At 43.3% G+C, this 22,669-nt stretch overlaps 1 protein-coding gene across 1 annotated transcript in view; it reads right to left on the reverse strand.

The window, feature by feature from the left end:
• Window positions 1-22,669, reverse strand: part of CAMTA2 (calmodulin binding transcription activator 2) — a gene marked incomplete in the record, with an annotated part of 128,712 nt that extends 106,043 nt beyond the window's left edge. The window contains 4 exon segments of the mRNA XM_073623058.1: window positions 1,914-1,981; window positions 10,144-10,247; window positions 16,145-16,246; window positions 22,526-22,669. Of these exon segments, the coding sequence (XP_073479159.1) occupies window positions 1,914-1,981; window positions 10,144-10,247; window positions 16,145-16,175 (203 nt within the window).

Here is a 22,669-nt window from a genome sequence, read left to right on the forward strand (position 1 = left end):
GGTGTTAGCGGTACTGGCGCTAATCTGACGCTGCCTGGGGCGACGCATATCACCGCCCGACGATCAGGGGGCCAAACCTTTATTCGGTAATAAACGGCGGGTGCCCTGACACTATAAAAAATAAACGAACTAACCAGCGTCACCCGTAACACTTATACGGTGATCAGTGGTGAAAGGGTTAACTAGGGGCAATCAAGGGGTTAAAACATTTATTAGATAGTATATGGGGGTCCCTGACGCTATAAAACGCTGACGGCGAACCTAAATATTTACCTCCCTAACTAGCGTCACCAGTGACACTAATACAGCGATCAGAAAAATGATCGCTTAGTGACACTGGTGACAGGGGGTGATCAAGGGGTTAAAACTTTATTAGGGGGGGGTTAGGGGGGTATCCTAGACCTAAAGGGGGGTAATACTCACTGCCCTAACACTGTAACTGTCACAAACTGACACCAATCAGTAATCAGAAAAAAAAAAAAAAAAAATACTGCTTGGTGTCAGTTTGTGACAGGGGGGGGGGGGTCGGGGGTGTTTTGTGTGCCTGGCATGTTCTACTGTGTGTGTTTGTGTTTTGTGCACTTACATGTCTTCTCTCCTCGGCGCTGGAACGGAAACTGCCAAGCCGAGGAGAGATGACATCATATCCTCATGCCTGTGTGAAACTACACACAGGCAGGGGGAGGATTCCGATTGGCTGGGAGCGATCGCGAGGGGGGGGGGCCACGATCAGATGGTCTCCCCCTCGCCTCCCAACGCTCCCAGTGAAATGCCGACCGCCGCTGGCACCAGGGGGGGGGGGGGGCCGATCGGACCCCCCGCCCGCGGGAGGCAGATCACGTACAGGTACGTGATTCTGCCTGCCCGTGCCATTCTGCCGACGTATATCTGCGTTAGGCGGTCGGCAAGTGGTTAAATTTAGTTTGACAGGGTCAAAAAGGTCTGCTTGTGGCCTCAATAAAACTGTTAAAATACAGTGAATAAGAACACTGATGTGTATGTATGTATTGATAATTAGACAATATTGAATAAAGTAGTTAGCTGTGTGGGTGTGTATATATATATATATATATATATATATATATATATATATATATATGTACTTTTTTGTGAAACCAATATATGAATACATACACATAGGATTGTATAGTGAAAGAACAATAAGACATACAACATGGGTTATTGCAAGTTCATTTTCCCAAAGTCATAAATCTGTTATCCTTGAGTTGGTAAAGTCTTATCAGGACAAGGAGGGTTTGATTTAACATGACTGGGTGCCCATACTGTCTCTACACAAGTACTGTAATGGATAAAACCATAGACAAAACCAGTTATAAATAATTTTAATAAACATATAGGAATGTATAAGTTTTTCTGGTTGTATGACAGGTGGCAGATTTATTGTTAGTTAAATCTACGTAGATCTTCGCAACAATCATGTTGTACCTAATATGCTTGCATTGTAGGAAACTGTATAAATTAGATCTGCATCTCGTAATACTTTGAACATAAACCTGTATGTTCCCAGCTGTTAATAAACCGGCATCACTGAGGTCCTGCCTGGTTCGATACGTTATTATTCTACTTCACTCTGTTCACCTCATTTGTGTGGGTGAATGAACCTGGCTCATACGGCCAGCCTAATACCGTTATGGACCGCCTCCCCCCCGTTGGGGAAACATCCTCACACAGTCTGGGCTCAGAGTTCTACTGCACTGAGTGCTCGAAACTGAGAAAAGCAGGGCAGCAGTAAGGACCAGAGAAAAGGAAGGACCCCTGATGTCATTGGACAGGTCAGAAGACCCTTGGATAAATATAAGGGCCAGGAAGTGAGGGGGGGGGAATAAAATAGTCCTGCTTCTGCAATGTCCTTCAAGTACTGGGTAGGAGGAGAAATTGGGGGGATACCATACCTGGTTTTGGGGGCACAAGAAAGCCATTCGTCATGTTTCTCAAAGGTAATAAGGTAAGAGGCGATCTCCTGCAGAAAACACAGATATAGCTGAGAGTGAGCGATATGATGGAGAAGACATGTCACCATAATATTGAAGGGACAAAAGGTGCCGCACTACAGTAAGACATCAAAGGTGAACTATCATGAGAGAAATATAGACAATTATATTATGACCTCTGAAAAATAACAACTACATTTCTGTTTCAGGTTACTACTTTCTGGTTCACTATCTTGCAGCAAATACAGGGCATCCGGAAAGTATTCGCAGCGCTTCACTTCTTCCACATTGTTATGTTACAGCCTTATTCCAAAATGGATTAAATTATTATTATACAGGATTTATATAGTGCCAACAGTTTACGTAGTGCTTTACAACTTGAGGGGTAGACAGTACAAATACAATATACTTTAATACAGTAGGAATCAGAGGCCCCTGCTCACTTAGAGCTTACAAACTAAGAGGGAAGGTCAAGAGATACAAGAGGTAATAACTGTGGGCGGTGTGCTGATTGAGAAGATAAATGTACAGTTGTTAGGTGGGGGCCAGATAGGGCTTCTCTGAAGAGATGAGTTTTCAGGGATCCTCTGAAAGTGGACAAAGTAGGAGAAAATCGGACAGATTGGGGTAGAGCATTCCAGAGGATGGGGGGAGGCTCTGGAGAAGTCCTGAAGGCTAGCATGGGATAGGTGACAAGGGAGAAAAATTCATTAATTTCCTCAAAATTCGACAAATAATGACAATGTGAAACAAGTTTGTTTGAAATTTTGGCAAATTTATTAAAAATGAAAAAAAAAATCCCATGTACATAAGTATTCACAGCCTTTGCCATGACACTGAAAATTGAGCTCAGGTGCCTCCTGTATCCACTGATCATCCTTGAGATGTTTCTACAACTTGGAGTCCACCTGTGGTTAATTCACTTATTTGGACACGATTTGGAAAGGCACACATCTGTCTATATAAGATCTCACAGTTAACAGTGCATGTCAGAGCACAAACCAAGCCATGAAGTCCAAGGAATTGTCTTTAGACCTCCGAGACAGGATTGTATGGAGGCACAGATCTTGGGGAAGGGTACAGAAACATTTCTGCAGTATTGAAGGTCCCAATGAGCATAGTGGCCTCCATCATTCGTAAATGGAAGAAGTTTGGAACCACCAGGACTCTTCCTAGGGTGGGCCACCCATCAAACTGAGCGATCGGGGGAGAAGGGCCTTAGTCAGGGAGGTGACCAAGAACCCAGTAGTCACTCTGACAGAGCTCCAGGTGTTTCTCTGCGGAGAAAGGAGAACCTTCCAGAAGAACCACCAACTCTGCAGCACTCCACCAACCCAACCTTTATGGTAGAGTTGCCAGACGGAAGCCACTCCTCAGTAAAATACACGTGACAGCCCGCCTGGAGTTTGCCAAAAGGCACCTGAAGGGACTCTCAGACCATGAGAAACAAAATTCTCTGGTCTGATGAAACAAACACTGATTTGGTCTGAATTTCAAGCGTCATGTCTGGAGAAAACCAGGCACCGTTCGTTACCTGGCCAATACCATCCCTACAGTGAAGCATGGTGGTGTCAGCATCATGCTGAGGGGATGTTTTTCAGCGGCAGGAACTGGGAGACTAGTCAGGATTGAGGGAAAGATGAATGCAGTAATGTACAGAGACACCTTGATGAAAACCTGCTCCAGAGCGCTCTGGGCCTCAGACTGGGGGCAAAGGGTCATCTTCCAACAGGACAACGACCCTAAGCACACAGCCAAGATAACAAAGGAGTGGCTATGGAACAACTCTGTGAATGTCCTTGAGTGGCCCAGCCAGAGCCCAGACTTGAACCCGATTGAACATTTCTGGAGAGATCTGAAAATGGCTGTACACCGACGCTCCCCATCCAACCTGATAGAGCTTAGGAGGTCCTGCAAAGAAGAATGGGAGAAACTGCTCAAAAATAGGTGTGCCAAGCTTGTAGCATCATACTCAAAAAAGACTTGAGGCTGTAATTAGTGTCAAATGAGCTTCACCAAAGTATTGAACAAAGGCTGTGAATACTTCTGTATATGGGATTTTTTCATTTTTTTTTTAATAAACTTGCAAAGATTTCAAACAAACTTCTTTTCATGTCATCATTATGGTGTATTGTTTATAGAATTTTGAGGAAAATAATGAATGTAATCCATTTTGGAATAAGGCTGTAAGATAACAAAATGTGGAAAAAGTGAATACTTTCCAGAAGGAACGTATGTGGTTAGTGAAGCAAAGACAGCCTATGTATTTTCCTCTTTAAGAGTTCACTCCCCCTAAAATTGATATTTTAGCCATGCATGAAGAATGGAGGGCTGACTTCTCCTATGCCCTGGACCAAGGGGTCTTCAAACTATGGCCCTCCAGTTGTTCAAGAACTACAGTTCCATCATGCCTAGCCATGTCTTGTGAATGTCAGAGTTTTACAATGCCTCATGGGATGTGTAGTTCCGCAACAGCTGGAGGCCCCGTAGTTTGAGGATCCCTGCCCTGGACACTACAAAAGTGAGATCTCCCTGCTATAGTTCCTGACTCTGCTCCTGTCCACCTGGGAGCTTTAAATAGGCACATCAGATGTACAGACCCAGGAACCTAGTGCACACAGAATCTCACCAACCGATCTCTTGAGAATCATCAGTCCTGGGTGGACAGACCCTTTAATATTGAAAGCCCCAATGCCCATGTATAATAAGGCTGCTTTCACACTACAGAGCATATATTCTGACATTGCAGCGCTTCTAAAGTGAACTATGTCTTTTTAAAATAAAAAAAAAAACATAACACATTTTAAAAAGGAGTTGGTTGTTAAGGAGCCGGAACCCGTCAGTGTCCTTAACAACCAGTGATAAATAATGCCTCCCCTTCAGTGGTCAGCATGCACTCCTGTGCAGGAGTGATACCACCAATGAGAGGGGGGACGGAGAAACTACAGACAGGCGGGTCAGCTTGGGGCAACAGTCATAATGTGAGAGGAGGGGGCAGCCAGACTGGAGGAGCTGGATGGCAGGATTGCTGAACTTTCATGCTACCCCGGTGGGGGATAGGGGGGAGCACGGGGGGGCTCATTGTGTACCTATCCAACAAATATTAAAGTGGTTGTAAAAGGCTGAAGGTTTTTTTTTTTTTACCTTCACGCATTCTTTGCATGAAGGTAAAAAAAAAATAAACCTGTGTGCAGCGCCCACCCCCCAATACTTACCCGAGCTCCGATCCAGCAATGTTCACTATAGCCTCGGCTGTATTTTATATAGAGAATGAGTACTCCCCAGTACTAAGGGACTTTAAGGGCGAACTTTTGAAGACACAATATTTTCAAAACATAGAAAAATGTATTATTTCATAAAACAGTGTAGCAGTCAAGGATAACAACCATACACAAAGTGATACAGAATATCCATATATAGTATATGAGAAAGAAGCACTTCTATGGTCCAACGCGTTTCGGGAGAATCAAGATAAATCCCTTCTTCAGGGGCATGAAGAAAAAGTAAATCCTCAAGGCTCGAGAGATCCCTCACAAGGATCCCCTTTTTTGGGAATCCTTGTGAGGGATCTCTCGAGCCTTGAGGATTTACTATTTACTTTGTGATTTCCTTCATTCTGGAGAAGTGTCCCCATTTTTGCTCAGCGCCATCCTAACAATCTTTTTAACAAATATTTGATTCCATGAATGTAGTGTTGGTATGTGCATGTTTTTTTGGCTACGACGCTTCCATGTTTGACACAATGTTTGCTCAGCTGTATTTTGGAAATGTAGACTTTGTCTTCTCTAATTCAGAGCATCTCCAACTATCATCTCCTTCATGCCCCTGAAGAAGGGATTTATCTTGAATCTCCGGAAATGCGTCGACCCACAGGAGAAGTGCTTTTTTCACATATAATATATATATGGATATTATGTATCACTTTGTGTATGGTTGTTACCCTTGACCGCTACACTGTTTGATGAAATACATTTTTCTAGGTTTTGAAAATATTGTGTCTTCAAAAGTTCACCCTTAAAGTCCCTTAGTACCAGAGGGGTAGTCATTCTCTATATACAATATATTTGGGATGGTGGCAACAACAAATGGAGTTTTCCCTCCATAATGGTTCTTTTTAGATAATTCATAGCCTCGGCTGTATGGGGACTCTCCCTCCTCATTGGCAGAGAAAGAAGCGGGAGCCCTTTGGCTCCCGAGCCGCGGTTCTATGTGTTTTATGGATGCATACAGCAGCAGCTCGGAAGCAAGCACGCAGCGGTGCTCCCAGGGCAAGCAGTTTCCTCTGGGGGCACTGCTTGGGGGGGGGGGGGGGGGGGGGGGCCAGGAGCACCAGCGAGGGACCCAAAAAATAAGATCGGAGCTGCTCTGTGCAAAACCACTGCACAGAGCAGGGAAATAACAGTTTTTCTTTTTCTTTTTAAACTAAGCTTTAGACCCCTTTTACACGGAGGCAGTTTTCAGGCATTTTAGCACTAGAAATAGCCCCTGTAAAGCACCTGAAAACTGCCTCCCATGCTGCCCGAATGTGAAAGCCTGAGTGCTTTCACACTGGGGCGGTGCGCTTGCGGGATGTTAGAAAAAGTCCTGCAAGCAGAATCTTTGGGTCGGCCCCTGCCCATTGAAATGAATGTGCAGTGCTTCAGAAGCGCCGCAACACAGGCGCTTTTAACCCCTTCTTCGGCCGCTAGTGGGGGTTATAGGCACCCCGTTAGGGGCCGAAAAAGCGCTGCTTAACCACTTGCTGACCACCAAATGTATTTATATTGGCAGAATGGCATGGTTGGGCAAATGGGCGTACAGGTACGTCCCTTTGAATTTGCTGCCATGTGGTCACGTGCAACCCTGCCGGGAGCTCCGTGAGTCGGATCGCGGGTCCCGCAGACTCGATCGAGCTGAAGAACGGGGAGATGCTGATGTAAACAAGCATCTCCCCGTTCTGCCTAATGACACTGTCACTGATCTCTGCTCCCTGTGATCGGGAGCGATGATCAGTGAAGTGCCGTTCATAGCCCATCCCCCTAACAGTTAGAAACGCTCCCCAGGACACACTTAACCCCTCCCCGCCCCCTAGTGGTTAACCCCTTCACTGCCAGTGTCATTTTTACAGTAATCAATGCAATTTTATAGCACTGATCGCTGTAAACATGCCAATGGTCCCAAAAATGTGTCAAAATTGTCCGATGTGTCCACCATAACGTCACTGTCACGCTAAAAATCGCAGATCACCGCCATTACTAGTAAAAAAAAAAAATAATTAATAAAAATGCCATAAAACGAACCCCTATTTTGTAGACACTATAGCTTTTGCGCAAAACAAACGCTTATTGCGATTTTTTTTATACCAAAAATATGTAGAAGAATAAATATCGGCCTAAACTGAGGGAAAAAAAAAATTTATATATATTTTTGGAGATATTTATTATAGCAAAAAGTAAAAAATAATACGTTTTTTCCAAAATTGTCGTTCTATTTTTGTTTATAGCGCAAAAAATAAAAACCGCAGAGGTGATCAAATACCACCAAAAGAAATCTCTATTTGTTGGGAAAAAAGGACGCCAATTTTGTTTGGGAGCCGCGTCACACGACCACGTAATTGTCAGTTAAAGTGACGCAGTGCCGAATCGCAAAAAGTGCTCCGGTCTTTGGCCAGCAAAATGGTTCGGGGCTCAAGTGGTTAAACAGCGTTTAACCACTTAAACGAGCGGCGCTTTAGCTCAAACCCTCTTAAGCGCACTTAAGTGAGCGGCGCTTTAGCTCGAACGCTCAGGGGGCGCCAGTGTGAAAGGGGTCTTAACATCACTTTAAGGAAGCTGGCATGTGCTGGCTCCTTAATCTACTATTCACTGGCTGGGGAGGACCCCGACAGGTGCTCCTTAACAACCAGCATATTTTTGGCATGTGTCCGCAAAAATGCATCTATAAAAACACACAGAGTACATTTTTGCATTTTTTTTATGGGGTTCCCATTGACTTCAATGGAAGGTGCATTTTTGGAAAGTGCGCCAAAGCTGCAGCATGCAGGACATTTCAAAACCATTTGAGAAGATGCTCAGGATTTAAAAAGGGAAAGTAGTTTTGATGTGCTTTTGTCCTGCTGGAAAGGTGCGTTCTAGCGCAGTAAAAGTATCAGTGGGAAAGGGGTCTTCTGTACAGTTCACACCATAGAAACGCAGTCCGGATGCGTTCCAGATGCTTTTCTGCATGCGTGTTTTTGTTTTTTTTTCCCCCTCTTTTTTCTTAAAGCGGAGTTCCACCCACATTTTTAACTTTTCACCATTCAGCAGTGCATTCATTGCAATTTGGCAGATCATTTTTTATCTTATAACACTTAGTGCTGTATTTCTTCATAGAAATACATAGAAATCGGCCTTGTGCATCATTTCCGGCTTTGCAATGTCTCCTGGGAGGTCTGTGTCATCAATCCCAGGAGACAACAGGCATCGCCGGTGTTAAGCTGCTACCCATCAGAATAACCAAAGTAACGTTGCATCGCGGCCATCTTGGTACACCCGCACTCGTCTCGCAGTAAGCCTAGAGTTAGGCTTAATGTACACGAGACGTTTTTACAACCTCTCCTGAACGATTTAACTTGACAGATAGTGACCCACGCCTAAAACGTCCGTTTTACCGCGTTTACATGCTGCGCTTGCGTTTAGAAGCGTTTGAAAATTTTTTTCTTCAAAATAGCCAAAAATGAAAAACGCCTGTAAACGAAGCGCGAGTTACTGCGTTTAGAAGCGTTTGGCGCTTGAAATGCCTCTAAACTCGGCGTCTGAACTCATTTTTTTGCTTTCCAAAAAAGGCCTCTAAACTCAACTGCCTAAAAACGACATTAAACGACCCTGTGTACATAAGATAACATTGGATGAGTTCAGGGGCAGCTGAAAAAAGCATCCGACTCCTCTGAACGTCCGTTTACCAGCAGCAGTGTACATGAGGCCTTAGAAGTCAGCAAGCGGACATCTTTATACACCCACCGCAGCCTTGCTTTTCAGATATTTTTAACACTAAACTCAGCTTATTTATTGAAATACAGTATATATAAGGTGAGTTTACTGTTAAAAATATCTGTGAAAAGCAAGACTCCGGTGGGTGTATAAATATGTCCGCTTGCCAACTTCTAACTCTAGGCTTACTGCGGACGAGTGTGGGTGTACCAAGATGGCCACGAAGCAACGTCACTTCGGTTGCATAGTCTGATGGGTAGTGGCTTTCTGACAGCACACTGGGTCGAAGCATCAAGAGGCACATGCTGAGCATACAGCATCACCGTATTCTGGAAGAGACTGCTAGTGGGCTTCACATGTGCCCACAGTAGAGATGGAAGCGCTCATTTTAAAAAAAAAAAAAAAAAAAAAAAAAAAAAAAAAAAAAACAGGAATTGAGTGGCAGTATGTTAAATGACATGGATTTAATATTTTGATATAGTGTAAAAGAACGGATTAAGAAAAAAAAAAAATAAATAAAAATTCTGGGTGGAACTCCGCTTTAACCTTAAAGGAGAAGTACAGGGAAAGCTTGTTTGGCTGTACCTCTATTGATCACAGTAGTGCAGTTTCTGTAACCCGTTTTCAGAGAGGGGGCTGAAGTCCGCTCTCTGCTGACATCACAGAAGTCGGTCCAGGCACCGAGTCAACAATACAATGAAAGAGGAGAGCCGCTGAGAGCCTGAGCCGGCTGCTTCACCCCCCTCCACAGCCCAGCGCTCCAGTGAGCAGAGCAGAGAGCCGGTGACCGACAGTCTACAGCTCCCTGCTCACAGAGCTGTCAGAACCGAGCGATCGGCGATGTTCGTTCATTCGCTCGGTTCTGAGTCTTAGAGGATGTCGGGTGACCGATGCTGCATCCACCCAGGGAAGTATAAAACTGCAAAAAAGCCCAAACCCATACTTCTCTTTTAAATAAGGACATGTGTGCTCCAGTGCATTTTTTTTTGTTTCGTTTAGGCACGTTCTACAGGGCTCCAGTACAGCGCAGAAAAAACGCAGCATATTCTACTTTTTTTTTTCTGGAACGCAGTGGAACTGCAAGCACTGGTGTGAACTATGCCATTGGAAATCATATAAACCTACTTTTGTGTTTTTGATGCAGAAAAACGCACTGGACTGCATGTGGTGTGAACTGGCCCTTAGTGTAGGACCTGGTTAGAAAGATTTCCTTGCAGGGAGCGGTCGCAGTGAAATCCGCTCACCTCATTAGTGTTCCAGCGCAGCCTCTCCTTCGGTAAAGTAGTACACTTCGGTAAACACTCCAGCAGCTTCTTGGGTAGAAAAACCTTGATGTGGTGGCCGTTTTCTGCTGGGAAGAAATAAAGATTACCGGTCAGTATGTTGTACCTGCAGCTCCCCCTAGTGGTGGCTGGGAGAGAAATTTCCTGAATTAATCCCTGACAATTGAGTTTTTATTCAGCAAAGGGGGGATTTGGTGAGGAAAAAAGATGGAATTGGGCTTTAAAGGGGATGTAAACCCTCAGCGTTTTTCACCTTAATGCACTCTAGGCGTTAAGGTGAAAAAGCTTCTTTACTGCAGCAGCGCCCCCAACCGAGCCCCCCCTTATACTTACCTGAGCCCCGTAATTCCCGCAACGGGAACGAGCACACCAGCTCCGGCCGGTCTCTTGGGTCCTGATTGGATAGATTGATAGCAGTGCAGCCATTGGTTCCCGCTGCCATCAGTCCAATCTAATGACTTGGGCGCCGGAGCCGAATCCTGCTGTCTTTGTCAACAGAAGCAGCAGCAGGTCATGGGAGTGCTCCTGCACGGGTGTCCGAAGGAGAGTGCTTCTCCGATGAGGCACTCGAGAAGAGGAAGAGTCACCAGAGCCGCTGAGGGACCCCAGAAGAGGAGGAGGTAAGTATGACATGTTTGTTTTTGTTTTTAAAAAGAAACCTTTACAACCCCTTTTAAAGGGGTTGTAAAATCACTTTGTTATTTAAAAAAAAAAAAAACACACGTCATACTTACCTCCTCTGTGCAGTTGGTCATGCAGAGTGGCCCCGATCCTCCTTTTCTGGGGTTCATTAGCGGCGCTCCTGGCTCCTCTATCTCTCGAGTGCCCCGACGGTATCAATCTATCCAATCAGGACCCAAGACACTGACTGGAGCTGGTGTGCTCGTCCCTGTCTCTTAGAAAGACCAGGTTCAGGTAAGTAAAAAGAGGGGCTGCTGCAGCACAGGAGGTTTTTTTCACCTTCATGCATAGAATGTATGAAGGTGAAAAAACCACGAGGGTTTACAACCTTTTTAGCAATTACCTGTTCCCCAGTGAACTTTGCTCTTAACCACTTGCTGACCGCAATACATATATATGCATTGCAGTTTGCATGTGGTTTACCGGGATTATGGCCGAAGCTCATGAGCCGCTAGAACGCTTTCAGAAGCGGCAGAAGTCCTGGTTCTTTTTGGCCTTACTTTTTCCACCGGCTCCCCTGAGAAACGATCAGAAGGTGCAGCCGGCTGGTCACAGAGGCGATAAAAGACCAGATCGTCTCTAATCGCCTCTATGGCCTTGGGGTACTGGAGTGATATCACTTCAGGTCCAGGGTGGAAGAAATTTTTTTATTTATTTGTATTTTTTTTTGATCTTTTGCTTTTAAAAAAAAAAAAAAAAAAAAAAAAAAGGTAAAAGATGAGATTTGGGGTCTTATTGATCCCAGATATCTCCATAAAGAGGACCTGTCAACCCCTATTTCTATTACAAGGGATGTTTACATTCCTTGTAATAGGTATGGAAGCGATAGAAAAATATAAATATATATATTATACAGAAGTGTTGGTATATAGATGGGGGAGGGGTGGACCTGTCTAGGTGAATATATATATATATACACACACACACACACACACACACACACACATACATATATACACATACATACAGAGGATGTGTATACAGGGGGGAGGGGCTGTGTATATATATATTTATATTAGAGCTGGGCGATTTTCTCAAAAAAAAAAAAAAAAAAAAAAACACACCTCGATTCACATCGAGTTTTTTTTTTTTTTTTTTTTTTTTATATTTTGGACACCATGCAGTTCCTGAGGAGCTGTGGGCAGGAGGTCTTAGGCAAGGCTGCGGCTTCGGCCTAGTCCACGGCGTCCGGCCTCGCGGACTAGGCTGAAGCCGTGGCCTCGCCTAAAAACTCCTACCTGCAGCTCCTCAGCACCGGTTCTGGTGACACAAAAAAAAAAAAAAAAAAAAATCGATTTGACCTCTCAACTCGATTCAACATTTAAATCGATTTTTTTCCCCAGCCCTAATATTAATATATATATATTTTTTAAGCGCCCCTTTCCCTCAATGCTCACACACAGAAGCATACGTAAGTCACGCACACATATGTAACTGGTATCCAAGAACCAAGAGATTGAGTGGGATTATAACGGTGCAGATATACAAAAATTATGGTTAAAATATCAATATTTATTACTAGCATTTTAAAACAAAATCACCATTAAAACATTTTTTGTAACCCATAGTGTTCCTTAGTCTGCATAAAGCGGTAAAGATGGAGGTCCCAACATGTTTTGCCTTTTAATTAGGCTTCCTCAGGGGATGTTATCAGCTGTAAGGTTATCCACTTTCTAATGGGTAGAGATAGCACAAGTATTATCAATTTCTTGCTTCTTGGATAGTAACGGGATGAGGTGCTGTAAAACCATAGTGAAATATCCACACAAAAAACATTCTATTTGAACAGTGTGCGCACCACACATGTGAGGCATCGCCGTGAATGTCAGAGCGAGAATATGAATTAGAGCTAGACCTCCTAGCGCCAATTATTCTCTCCTCTACTTTTAAAAGCAAAAGAAAAAAAAAAATCATATTTTGCTTTCAAAAAGGGTTTACTTCCACCCTGAACCGGAAGCGATATCATAGCATCACCCCGGTCCTGCAAGCCATAGAGGCAAAGACGATCTAGTCTTTTATCGCCTCTGTGACAAGCTGGCAGCACTGTCGGTTGAAGCCCCGAGAAACACCGTCCCCTGCCGCCGCTTTGGAAAGCGTTCCAGCGTTAATGAGCCGCTTGGATCACTTTCATTAGAAAACCAGCCACCAGCTAACAAAAAAAAAAAAAAAAAAAAAATTAAAAAAATAAAAACACCACCTGGCTCACAGCTGCAGCCATAACCCCAGTAAGCTACTTCAAATCCGCAACCCATATATAGGTATTGCGGTCGGCAAGTGGTTAATCACTTGTATGCTGGGGCAATTTTTCCATACATGTTAAAATATGCATTTTTTATGCTTTAAATTACTGCAAATGTCATTTAACTACTTCAATACAGGGCACCCCCCCCCCCTTTCCTGCCCAGGCCAATTTTTAGCTTTCAGAGCTGTCACATTTTGAATGACAGTTGCGCGGTCATACAACACTGTACCCAGATTCATTATTTTTTCCCACAAATAGTGCTTTCTTTTGGTGCTATTTAATCACCACTGGGGGTTTTATTGTTTGTGCTCCAAATAAAAAAAAAAAAAAAAAAAAAAAAAGACCGAAAATTTAGGGAAAAAAAAAAATTTTTTTTTTCTTTATTTCTATTACAAAACTTTGTAAATAATTAAGTTTTCTCCTTTACTGATGGGCACTGATCAGGCGGCGCTGGCAGGCATAACTGATGGGCACAGTGTGCCAGGGCACAGATTGGTGGTCCTAGGTGGGCATCTCTGGTGGATCTGCACTGATGATCAGCGCTGACCCCCCCCGCACACCAGGAGAGCAGATGATCGGCTCTCCTCTATTCGCGCCTGTTAGTGCGAGTGGAGGAAAAGCCGATATACGGCTCTTCCTGCTTACGCTGTAATCAGCCGTGATTGGACACAGCTGATCACGTGGTAAAGAGCCTCTGTCAGAGTCTCTTTACCGGGATTGGAGAAGCAGTGTGTCAGACTGATACACCAATCGCCTCGCAGGCGCGCAATTACGGCTTATCCTGCTGGACGTCATATGACGTCCATTCAGGATAATGAAGCCATTTTGCGTACATCATATTGCTACATGGCGGGCGGGAAGTGGTTAATGAATGTAAGTGTAAAAGTATACATTTTCTGAAAGCAGAGACCTGGGAGAACAAAATGGTGGTAGCTGCAATTTTTTTTATGTCGCACGTTATTTTTAGTTTCAGTTATCTTTTCAGGAAAAAAATACACCAAAATACATTTTAGTGGAAACAAACAATATAATACCCAAATTTTTGGGAAAAAAATAAAAGATGGAGGTTGCGTCAAGTTGAAAAAGGAGACTCATGTGACTAAGTGTGTGATTGCCATCATCCCTCTAAATATAGAAAATGTAACCTCATAATTGGGATTTTTTTCATTAAAAAAAGTTTGAATAAAGTTTTGTAAATATTAAAAACAATTGATCATCTTTACACAATATTTCATCACAATATATAGTAAAAAAAAAAAAAAAACACAACAACAACATCAAAGCATTTTGAAGTGGTATTCCCCAGCTACTTGCTCTTCCACCATCAATTGTACAAGTCAAGATGGTTTTCAGTAGGTGGGGATATCTATGCTAAAACATATTTGCTCTGTATTTCAGAAGTGGTATTTTCCCTGAAGAAGACTTTTTGTATACTTCGAAACGCGTTGGATATCCCCACCTGATGGAAACCATTTTGACTTGTACAATTGATGGCGGAAGAGCAAGTAGCTGGGGAATACAAGTCAAGATGGTTTCCATCAGGTGGGGATATCCAACGCGTTTCGAAGTATACAAAAAGTCTTCTTCAGGGAAAACACCACTTCTGAAATACAGAGTAAATATGTTTTAGCATAGATATCCCCACCTACTGGAAACCATCTTGACTTTTACAATTGATGGCGGAAGAGCAAGTAGCTGGGGAATACCACTTCAAAATGCTCTGATGTTTTTTTTTTACTATATATTGTGATGAAATATTGTGTTAAGAAGATCAATTGTTTTTAATATATACAATGCTTTATTAACCACTTGCCGACCGGCTCACACCGATATACGTCGGCAAAATGGCATGGGTGCGCAAAACGACATACCCGTACGTCACTCTGTCACCCTCGGGTCCCGCGGACTTGATGTCCGCCGGTGGCCCGCAATCGTGACACGAAGAGGCAGAACGGGGAGATGTAAACAAGGCAATTCCCTGTTCTGCCTAGCAACATGACAGGGATCTACTGCTCCCAGTGATCTCTGTCATGTTCTAGTGAGCCCATCCCCCCCTTACAGTTAGAACACACTGAGGGAAAACACTTAACCCCTTGATCGCCCCCTAGTGTTTAACCCCTTTCCTGCAAGTAATCAGTGCATTTTTTTAGCTCTGATTGCTGTATAAATGTCAATGGTCCCAAAATAGTGTTAAAAGTATCTGATCTGTCCGCCGCAATTTCGCAGTACAAAAAAAAAAAATAAAAAAAATTATATATATATATATATATATATATATATATATATATATATATATATATATATATATATATATATATATATATATATATATATATCCCCTATTTTGTAGACGCTATAACGTTTGCGCAAACCAACGCTTATTGCGATTTTTTTTTTACCAAAAATATGAAGAATACATATCGGCCTAAACTAAGGAAGAAATTTGTTTTTTTTATATTTTTTGGGGGGGGGGGGGGATATTTATTACAGCAAAAAGTAAAAAAAATTGCTCTTTTTTTGTTTAAAGCGCAAAAAATAAAAACCGCAGAGGTGATCAAATAGCACCAAAAGAAAGCTCTATTTGTGGGGAGAAAAAAAAAAAAAAGAAAAAAAAGAAGGACGTAAATTTTGTTTGGGTACAGAATCGCACAATTGTCAGCTAAAGAGACGCAGTGCCGAATCACAAAAAAAGGGCCTGCTTAGGAAGGGGGGTAAATCCTTCCGGGGCTGAAGTGGTTAAAACTTTTTTTTTTTTTTTTCAATCAACAATGGAAAACATTTTTTGAAAAATATGAATTCTACTTAATTGCCTTAAAAAAAATCCCAAACATGAGGTTTACATTTTCGAGGTTTGCGTCAAGTAATCCCGGAAAAGCGGAACTCCTGCTCTGTACAGTACCGTACACCCTCACAAAGTTTGTGAGTCTCAGATTTCCTAGGATCCTGCCAGGAGGACCAGTGACTTCACCCGTCACAAGCGCCAAGTGGGGGGGGGGGGGGACGGACAAAAAAAAAATACCCGAGGTGCTGCGGTCTCACCTGAGAGCTCGGCGCAATCCTTGCTGTTCATTGTAAATAGTTGGACATCTCGGGGAGCGGAGAAGAGTTGTTCGGCCGCAGGTTATCCCAATTTCCAGAGCTCTGTCCGACAACGAGAGAAGAGAAGAGATCTGTTAGAAGAGGACACTGGAGCTGTGGAGAAGACATTGAAGGGGGAACTCTAGACTCTTAAAATGTTTTTTTTAGTTTTCTACACAGCCAAGGAAGGGTTAGAACACCATTTTTTTTTTTTGTGTTCTTGTGTGAAGATTTTTTTTTTTTCTATTTTAACACATTCTCTGCATTAGCCACTTGATGACCGGCCCATAGTAGAAACACGTAATTACTTTGATGTTAAATACCAGTGTTACGGGAGCAGCCAGCTGCCATATTCCTGGTATCTTTTTTTTTTTTTTTTTTTTTTTTTACTATGGCCCATTCTCTATAAGAAAAAATTGGTCCCAACGGGGCGATTCGCTTTTTTTTTTTTTTTTTTTAAAGGCTTAAAAGTGGAGCACCAGCAAAAAAAAAAAAAAAAAAAAAAAAAAAATAGAAATCAGCAGCTACAAATACTGTAGCTGTTGACTTATTAGGACATGGACCTGTCCAGGGGGATCTTAACCCGAGCCGACTTTTCAATTGGCTCTCGGGTGCTGCCGCTGGGGGCCGAACTTCCAGCCGAGTTTACCACGACTGGTTTTGACAGGTACTTGTTCGCCCCCCACCCCCCCCCCCCCCCCCCCCCCCCCAAAAAAAAAAAAAGGTGACAGGGAGGAGGAAAACAAGCGGAACTTCGCCCTTTTTTGGGTAGACCTTCACAAACCACTTGAAGTCCGGGCTTTTCTGGCACTTTTTGTTTACATGCAACAATCAGTATGTTTTGCTAGAACATGACTTAGAACCCCCCCCCACCTCAAATATTATATATATTTTTTAAAGCAGAGGCCCTAGAGAATATATTGGTGGGCGTTGCAATTTTTTGTGTCACGCCGTATTTGCGCAGGCAATTTTTTTTTTTTTTTTTTTTTAAAAACAAAAAAAAAAAAAAAAAAAAAAAAAACACAAAACACAAAACAAAAAAACACAATACAGAACTAAATTTTTCTGTGAAATATAAAAAGCTGTTACGCCAAGTAAATAGATACCCAACACGTCACACTTTAAAAGTGCGCTGCGTGTCGCATTGAGCATGTCCAGTCGTATTCAATGAGCCCCACAGGCAGAAAAAAAAAAAAAAAATCTGCATCATGGCAAGACACATTTGTTGTGTCCTCCATTGTATTGAGTGTCTGCAGGCTAAGAGGTGGTTGTGGGCTTCCTAGGTAGGCATACAATATTAAGGAATTTGCGATCGAAAAACCTTCTAGCATAATCATCGTTCTGATTGATTGGCAGCACTGTGAACGCTCCTGGGACGGGGGAGGGGAGGACTCCGTCATGGGTCACTAATCTGATGACTTCTGCTATTCAGGGGGATCAATACAGCCTGGAATCATCCAACTCCTTCCCAATAGGGGCTTATAGTCATGACGTTCTTTAATAACCCTCTATTGGTGAGAAATGTTGCACTATTTTTTTTTTTTGTTTTTCTTGTTTTTTTTGCTCTTTTTAAAAAGAAGTTCACCTTTTCGTTAAATAATAATTATAAAATAAATTTATAAATAAAAAGTAAAAAAAATAATAAAAAAAAAAAAAATTATATATAATATATATATTAATTATTATTATTATAAATGCATATCATTTTGCAGGTAAAACAAATGTTCATTTATTATTTGTTTTCTTCTGATGGCTCCTTCCAGTAGGATAATGCACCACGTCACAAATCTGAAATCATCTCACCAGTGGACAATGAGGTCTCTCTCCTCCAATGGCCTCCACACTCACCACATCTCATCCAATAGAGGACCTTTGGTGATGTGGTGGCACCATGGATGGGCAGCCAACAAATCTGCAGCAACTGCGTGATGCTATCATGTCACTATGGACCAGAATCTCTGAGGAACGTTTCCAACACCTTATGCCATGAAGAAAACGAAGGCAGTTCTGAATGCTATAAGAAATGGTCTGGTGGGACTGGTGGGCATGCTTCAGTAGACAATCATAGATTGGAGACATACGACATGAGACTGCTAGAGATCACCACCATTCCATATTTGTTACTCACACCACATTCGATTTTTCCTACAGAAGATCCATTATAAAAGATCTCGGAGAGAGAACTGCCAATCACCAAACCATTCACCACTAGAAGCCAGGCTACAATATTCTTCCTCCACCGGCCTATAGAAGCACCACAACCCACCGAGGGGCCACAAACAAGAAGTGGTAAAGTACAGCATTTGCCCCCCCCCAGTCCCCAGGTTGGGCCCCTGAGCCAATGACAGGATCAGCACTATGGACAGCACATAACCTTTCATGATCACTTCTCCTTCCCTGAGATATTAATCATTGTCTGCACATAGCAATGAGGAGACCTCAACCTTCAACGTTTCCTTCCTAGCCAGGGGTCTTTTGTTAGTCATGCTGCAGCCAATCAGATCGCACGCCTTTTCCTTCCCGTCAGGCTGCAGCCAACTGGAAAGGCTTACATCTCTTGCCTTGTCTATTTAAACTCCGTGCAGATCTCGGCTCGTTGCCCGAGCAACACTTTTGCAGGCTTGCTGCTGAGCCCCGTACAGACATTCCACCATAGATTCCCACATAACGACCTCTGGCTTCATTCCTGGCTAAGTCTGCTACGAGCCCTGACCCTTGGCTTTGTTCCTGACTATCTAAGTCCACTACCTTCTCTGACCCTTGGCTTCATTCCTAGCTATATGTGTCTGATACCTGCCCTAGACCTTGCCTTTTTTTCATGCCTAAAGGCTGCTACCTGCCCTGACCCTTTGCTTTGTTCCTGGCTATAAGAGCCTGCTACCTGCTCTGACCCTTGGCTTTGTTTCGGCTATAGGAGCCTTCTAATCTTCCCTGACCCTAAGGCTTCCCTCCTGGCTGTGTCTGCTACCTGCCCTGACCCTTGGCTTTGTTCCTATCCAAGTCCACTACCTATTAAATGACCCTTGGCTTCATTCCTGGCTGTCTGCTAAGTGCCCTAGACCTTGCCTTTTTTTCATGCCTGAGGCTGCTACCTGCCCTGACCCTTGGTTTTGTTCCTGGCTTTAGGAGCCTGCTACCTTCTCTGACCCTTGGCTTCATTCCTAGCTATCTGTGTCTGCTACCTGCCCTAGACCTTGCCTTTTTTCATAACCGAATCTACTACCTCCGACCCTTGGCTTTGTTCCGGCTATAGGAGCCTGCTAATCTTCCCTGATCCTTGGCTTCCTTCCTGGCCGTGTCTGTTATCTGCCCTAGGCCTTTCCTTTTTTCATGACTGAGCCTGCTACCTGCCCTGACCCTTGGCTTTGTTCCTATCCAAGTCCACTAACTATTAACTGACCCTTGGCTTCATTCCTGGCTATCTGTGTCTGCTACCTGCCCTAGACTTTGCCTTTTTTCATGCCTGAGTCTGCTACCTGCTCTGACCCTTGGCTTTGTTATAGCTATAGAAGCCTTCTACCTGCCCTGACCCTTCGCTTCATCCCAGCTGTAGCCGCCTGCTACCTGCCCTGACCCTTGGCTTTGTTTCGGCTATAGGAACCGATAACCTACCTGACCCTTGGCTTCGTTCCTGGCAACAGGAGTCTCCTACCTGCTCTGACCCTTGGCTTTTTTACGGATTATTCAAGTCCACTGTCAAACCTGAACTAGGACCTCTACCTTATCTATGATATCTGCAACCAGCGGTGTCCTCTGGATAGTTACTACAGTGTACCTTCCTATGTCAGACCAATTTCTTGATACCATGTTGTCACCGAGTCCCTGGCTTTGAGTAACATGAACCTGGGGGGTCACGACCCGGGGTCAGTATGCATCAAAATCAATATCCACAATCAAGAGCTCTGAATACCTGCTGGCCCTTAGACTCTATACACCAGCTCTAACCTGGGAGGACGTTCATTCCACTTCTGCAAGTCCTGATCCTAGTCCCAGGTCTGATCTGTGCTGCCTTGCAGTGAACCAGACGTCGGCCTACAATTTTAGGCTAAATCATCCCCCCTCGGGGTACCATTGTAGTGCAGCCGGAGGGTCCACATCAGTGCAGCCGTCTCCTTCACAAGGGCACTGTACACACCAATGTTTTATCACATGGCATTGGGGTGAACCAGCCTTAAAGCAGTGTGTGTGCTGCAGAGGAAGCCTCCAACATGAAGTTTCCACATCGAGCCGGTGACCAGAGCTGAGAGGTTTCCTCATACATCCCGTGTGTCTGGTCACATGACCAGATCTGAGAGGTCCAAATACAGGGGGATGAATGGAGGAGGCTCCTGGCTATGGTCTTCAGCAGGTTCCACGAACAGCTCTGACATGTGTGGGAAACCTGCCTGGTGTGGCATCCCACTGACCACCAATGTAAGGAGCATTCTTCCCACTGGCGGCCAGTATAAAGGGGCGCCCTTCCCACTGGCGGACCCTTTGTAGCAGTCACCGCTACAAAAGGGGCACTCTTTTGAGAGATATATATATATATATATATATATATATATACACATACACACACACACACATATATATATACATATATACACACACACACACATATATACAGGCCGATGGTATATAGAAGGGGAGATATTAGAGATAGTATATATATATATATATATATATACACACACACATACACTCACTATCTATAATGTAGATGTAAAGTGCTGCGTAAATTGACGGCGCTATATAAGTAACTAAAATTTTATATATATATATATATATATATATATATATATATATATACACACACACATCTACACACATACATACATATACACACACATACAAAGGTGATGGTATATAGATGGAGGAGGGAAAGTGTATATATACGGAGGTGATGGTATATAGATGGGGAGGTGTGTATTATTATTATACAGAATTTATATAGCACCAACAGTTTGCGCAGCACTTTACAAAATGAAGGCAGTCATTAGAGTTACAATACAATTTGGTACAAGAGGAATCAAAGCCCTGATCGTTAGAGCTTACAATCGAAGACTTATAACATCCAAGTGAAAGATAGAGATATATATATCTATATATATATGGGATGGTATATAGATGTGTGAGGTATAGATACACATACAGAGGTGATGGTATATAGCTGGGGGAGGTGTATATACACAGGGGTGATGGTATATATACTACACACACACAGAAGTGTTGGTATATAGATGGGGAGGTGTATATGTAGGGGTGATGATAGATATATATATATATATATATATATATATATATATATATCACACACGTATACCGTATCTGACAAAAGTAAGTACACCCCTCACATTTTAGTAAATATTTTATTCTATCTTTTCATGTGACAACATTGAAGAAATGACACTTTGCAAAGTGTCATTTCTTCAGTGTTGTCACATGAAAAGATATAATAAAATATTTACATACATGTGAGGGGTGTATTCACTTTGTGAGATACTGTATATATTTCCCCTCCATCACCCCTGTGTATATACACCTCCCCCATCTATATACCATCACCTCTGTCTATGTACACCAAGACCGGTCCTCCCCTCCCCCATCTATATACCATCATCTCTGTCCATGTACACCAAGACCGGTCCTCCCCTCCCCCATCTATACACCATCACCTGTGTGTGTGTGTATATTATACACAGAGGTGATGGTGTATAGATGGGGGAGGGGAGGACCGGTCTTGGTGTACATGGACAGAGATGATGGTATATAGATGGGGGAGGGGAGGACCGGTCTTGGTGTACATAGACAGAGGTGATGGTATATAGATGGGGGAGGTGTGTATATATATATATATATATATATATATATATACATATACACACACACACACACACACACACACACATACATACATATATATATATATATATATATATATACACATATACACACACACATACATACATACAGACAGACAGAAGTGATGATATATAGATGGGGGGAGGTGTGTGTGTATATATATATATATATATTGGTATATAGATGGGAGACATATATATATATATTATACAGAAGTGTTGGTATATAGATGGGGGAGGGGAGGACCTGTCTAGGTGATATATATATATATACAGAGGATGTGTATACAGAGGGGGGAGGGGCTGTGTGTATATATAGGAAGACAGGTGACAGCTCCATACAGGAACAACAATAATAATAATAATGGGAGCTCTTGTCACCCCACCACACACCCAACTCAGACCATCTACAGAGGTGCGGGGGGGGGGGGGCCGCCCCCCACAACACACCTCCCCTCCCCCTCAGTTTCTCTCTCCCCCTCCCCCCTCAGTCACTCACCTCCCCGGGACCCTCCAGCCGCCATCTTCTCAGCGCGCGCCCCCCTCTTCTCACATACCACCTACGTCATCACGCACACACCAGGAGGGGGTAACGGAGGGACGTAAACCGGAAATGTCTCCGACGTCATCTGTGACGTCACCT

This window comes from Aquarana catesbeiana, linkage group LG03 (genome assembly GCF_042186555.1).
Source record: "Aquarana catesbeiana isolate 2022-GZ linkage group LG03, ASM4218655v1, whole genome shotgun sequence".
Lineage (NCBI taxonomy): Eukaryota > Metazoa > Chordata > Amphibia > Anura > Ranidae > Aquarana > Aquarana catesbeiana.